The 4,431-nt window shown below is 51.2% G+C and overlaps 1 protein-coding gene across 1 annotated transcript; it reads left to right on the top strand.

Moving 5' to 3' along the window:
- The first annotated feature begins 893 nt into the window (after positions 1–893).
- LOC104376138 (sulfate transporter-like) lies at positions 894–3,947 on the top strand. Its single transcript, XM_009982642.2, has 2 exons — positions 894–1,502; positions 2,349–3,947. The coding sequence occupies exons 1-2, from the start codon at positions 894–896 to the stop codon at positions 3,945–3,947; spliced, it is 2,208 nt and encodes a 735-aa protein (XP_009980944.2).
- Positions 3,948–4,431: the final 484 nt, after the last annotated feature.

Consider the following 4,431-nt stretch of genomic DNA (forward strand, 5'->3'; position numbering starts at 1 on the left):
GAAGCCCCAGGTAGTGAGGAAACACCCAGTGTGTCTCCTTGCAGCCAGAGGTAAGAGATTTGGATTGGGACTAGTGATGTGAAACGAACCTGTAGGGCAGGGGAATGGGATTTCTTATCATCCCAGTTCAATTTCCGAACTGCAGCCACTCCAGGTCTCCTCTCAGGAGAATTTTTCTCTGTGTGTAGTGTTCAGTTTTGACAAAAAGGTATGTTTTGTTGCAGCTGCATTTTGACTGAAAACTTGGAGTAGCTCTGGAAAGTGTTTATGTTACTTAACCAGACTGAAAAAATAGGATGCTTTCATTCTGCAGAGAGGAGCCCCTGTGGTGGGTCTGTGTGATGCAAGCCAGTAGTTTAATTTAAAATTTTGAAATATTAAAGGAAAAATTATTTTGCAGATTACCTCCCTTTTCCACATGTTACATTCCTAAAGCATCACTAGGAATATATCAACATTTTCAAAATAGTTTTTGCTTAAGTAGAAGTGTTAGCAAGAAACTCATGGTTCCTGAAGAAATTTTAGTTTCAGTGAAATAATATTGTCTGATCTTAACTGGTTCTGCTGTCCTGTTTCAAAACAAGAGGTATGTTAGGAAGGAGCACAGAGGCGTCTGTAGCTCCGTCCCCGATGTGGGCATCTGTGCCAGTGTGAATACAGGGAGACAGTGAACCACAGTCTCAGAGTTGTGGTTAATCTGTTCCGTAAGTGAAAACAACGAATCAACTGGCACCACGGGAAGGTGCTTTTCTGTTTGATTTGTCTGAGGTTCTTTTCCTTTATTTATGTATCTGTGCAATCTGCATGAGCCCTGGCGCTAAGCAAAGCACAGGATGTACATGACTGCAACACCTCATAGCTGCCTGCTCTTCTGCCCTAGCTCTCCTGGTGCAATGGAGAACATGTCGAGCCAGAAGTCAGGACAGAGCAGAGAGGTACAGAGCTCCCTAACGCCAGAAGAGAGTCCTGCCAGTTTTATACATGTCAAATTGGAGGAGTATGAGCCTGCAGACTTCAGCACCAAGGATCTCATCCTAAAGAAAGCCAGAGAGGTCTGCACTCGCAATCGTCAAACCATCTTCTGTCAGCTGTTCCCAGTGCTGGAATGGCTTCCCCGTTACAACATCAAGACGCAGTTGCTTGGGGATGTCATATCTGGGCTCCTGGTGGGGATAGTTGCCATTCCTCAGTCCATCTCTTACTCCCTCTTAGCCAACCAGGATGCCATCTACGGACTCTACACCAACTTCTTCTGCAGTATCATCTACTTCTCTATGGCCACATCGCGCCATAACTTCGTGGGCTCCTTTGGTGTCCTGTGCCTGATGATTGGGCAGTCTGTGAACCGGCACCTCCAGCAAGCAGGGTACAGCGATGACGACACTAACTCTTCACTGGTGAACAACTCCACTTCCTTCAGTAACGGGACAGCTGCCTGTGACAAGAGCTGCTACGCTATCACTGTGGCCCTTACCTTAAGCTTTCTGGTTGGTCTTTACCAGGTACAAATGTTCACTGTTGTGCTGTTTCCTCTCTGTCCTTTCTCTGCTAGGAACTTTGAGCTAAAGATCTCTAAGCTCCAGTCTTTGTTCAGACTTACAAGTCGTGAGAAACCTTTCCTGACAAGACTTGACTCAAACACCCTTGAATCAAATGTAGTGATTTAGAAACCCCCAAACAGAGCTGAATGTGGGGTTTTGTTGCCCCCATGTGATAGGCCAGGTCCTTGGAAGTGTCTGAAACATCCTTCAGGATCAGACACAGCAAAGGAGGAGAGGGAACTGTGAACCACCTTACCACCACCCCACTCCTTGAACTGGGCTGGCTTCTGGTGCAGGTTAGAGCAGGTTTGGGGCTGGCAAGAAGAGCCATCAAGGACCCTGCTGTTGGCAGGGGCCCCTTCTAAGGTTATACTCCCTGGCAATGTCCCCACTGCCTGGGCCTAGCTGTCACTGAACATCTTCAGGATCTTTCAACAGGACAACTAAAATTCAGTGCCTTGCACTGGTTTTATGCCACCAAGTAACACACTCACAGCTGCTTTGATGTGGCTGCTGCCTGGAATTTTAGTGTTAGCTGTGCACCCTTATTGCTTGTAAGGAGACAGCGGCAGGGACCTTGTAGGCTTCTTTGTATGGCACCTCTAGCCACAGACGAGTCTTATAGGTAGGTCTCTAGTTTTCCGTACCCTGATTAACTACTGGAGACAAAGTCCTCTGCCTTACACTGAATGCTTAGCAGACAGAATAGCCAGAGCTGCTAAAGTGGAAGCAAACTGACATAAATTGCCAGCCACTTCTCCTAGCCCTTCTCATCGATTCTAAAGGTATTGTGGGCTTGCTTTTCAGATCCTGCTGGGGTTTTTACACCTGGGTTTTGTGGCTGTCTACTTGTCAGAACCTCTCCTCAGTGGCTTTGTGACTGGCTCCAGCCTTACCATAATCACCTCCCAGATGAAGTATCTCCTGGGACTGAGTATACCTAGTCACAACGGAGTGGGGTCCTCCATCCTGACGTGGATTGACATCTTCAGATACATCCAGAACACCAACATCTGTGACCTGGTCACCAGCCTGGTTGCTTTGGCCATCATAGTGCCTGTCAAAGACATCAATGACCGGTATAAGGAGAAGATGAAGGCCCCGTTCCCCATAGAGCTGCTGGTGGTCATTGTAGCCACTATAATATCTTACTACTTTAACTTTGAAGAACGATACGAGTCTGCTGTTTGTGGGAGTATCCCCACCGGTTTCAGGAAACCCACTCTACCAGATACAAGCCTGTTTTCCAGCCTGGCAGTTGATGCTGTGCCCATTGCTGTTATTGGCTTTACCATGACTGTCTCCCTGGCAGAAATCTTCGGCAAAAAGCATGGCTACGCTGTCCGTGCCAACCAAGAGATGATTGCCATTGGCATGTGCAACTTCATCTCTTCTTTCTTCTACTGCTTTGCCAGCTCTGCAGCCCTGACCAAGACTCTGCTGAAGGAGTCCACGGGGACCCAGACCCAGATCTCCAGCCTGATCACCTCCCTGGTGCTGCTGCTAGTGCTGCTGTGGATCGCCCCACTCTTCTACTCACTGCAGACCTGCATCCTGGGAGTGGTCACCATTGTCAACCTGCGGGGGGGCTTGAGGAAGTTCCGTGACATTCGCCGCATGTGGCAGCTCAGCAAGCTGGACACGGTGGTGTGGTGGACAACCATGCTGTCCTCCACGCTGATCACCACAGAGATCGGGCTCCTTGTGGGCGTCTGCTTCGCTCTGCTCTGCATCATCTTCCGCACTCAGAGACCCAGGGCCACGCTCCTGGGCAAGGTCAGCAACACGGAAATCTATGAGGACCAGTCCACTTACAGGCAGCTCAGCAGTATTGCCAACATCAAAATCTTCCGCTTCGAGTCATCCCTCTACTATGCCAACAAGGACTATTTCAAGACTGTTCTCTACCAGAAAACTGGGGTAAATCCTATCCTGCTGCGTGCTATGCAACAAAGGGTGGAGGCCCAGGCAGACGCAGACACAGGCAACAGCAAGAGCTTTTTCAGCGCCAGGTTTGACTGTCTGAAACCTGCCAAGGAAAGAACTGAGAAGCCTCCAGCAGATGCCTGTCTTCCCTCCATAGATCTACACACCTTAATCCTTGACTGTGGGGCAATGCAGTTCATAGATACTGGGGGTCTCTCTGCACTGAAGGAGATACATCATGACTACAAGGAGATTGGTGTCCAGGTGCTCCTGGCCAACTGCAACCCTTCCATCCGCCACCGGCTCCGGAAGGGAGGTTGGGCTGGCAAGACAGACAGCAGTGGTCAGCTGGCTTTCCACAGCATCCACGATGCAGTGCAGTTTGCTGAACGGTCGTACCATGTGCAGCAGGATGAGAGCGAGGACAAAAAGGATGCTCTCCTGGACTCTGAAGACCAGGACTTCCAGGCGTATTTGTAGACCTGTGTGTGAGGAATGATTTCTGAGGGGGATGCACTTGGTGTGTACTTGAGAGCGGTTTTAATCTTTGTACAGTCAGAGCATGCAAAAAAGACTTTGATGGACTGTCAGCAGCAGGCACGGGGCAGAAGGATTGGGGAAGGTGTGGGTTTCAGGAGAGGTTGCCAACAGGTAAATAATCCGAGGGGCATTTCGAGGTCTGTCATGTTGGTCAGGTGCCTGGGTGGCTTTTAAGCCTTCTCCTCCGTGGGGAGGGCTGTGGCGGCAGGAGATGCCGTGCCGGGGGTGGGACGCCGGCTTCCCCCGGCACCTTCCGCTGAAGCGCCCCCCTCCCTCCAGCGCCGCTTTCCCCGCGGAACCCCCCGCCGCCGGGTCCCCCCCCAGCGCCGGCCCGGCCGCCCCGCTCCGCTCCCGCGCGGGCGCTGGGGGGCACGAGCGAGCCGCGCTGCGCAGCCCGGTCCCCGCGGGAGCGGCGCCCGGTGCC

This window comes from Tauraco erythrolophus, chromosome 16 (genome assembly GCF_009769465.1).
Source record: "Tauraco erythrolophus isolate bTauEry1 chromosome 16, bTauEry1.pri, whole genome shotgun sequence".
Classification (NCBI taxonomy): domain Eukaryota; kingdom Metazoa; phylum Chordata; class Aves; order Musophagiformes; family Musophagidae; genus Tauraco; species Tauraco erythrolophus.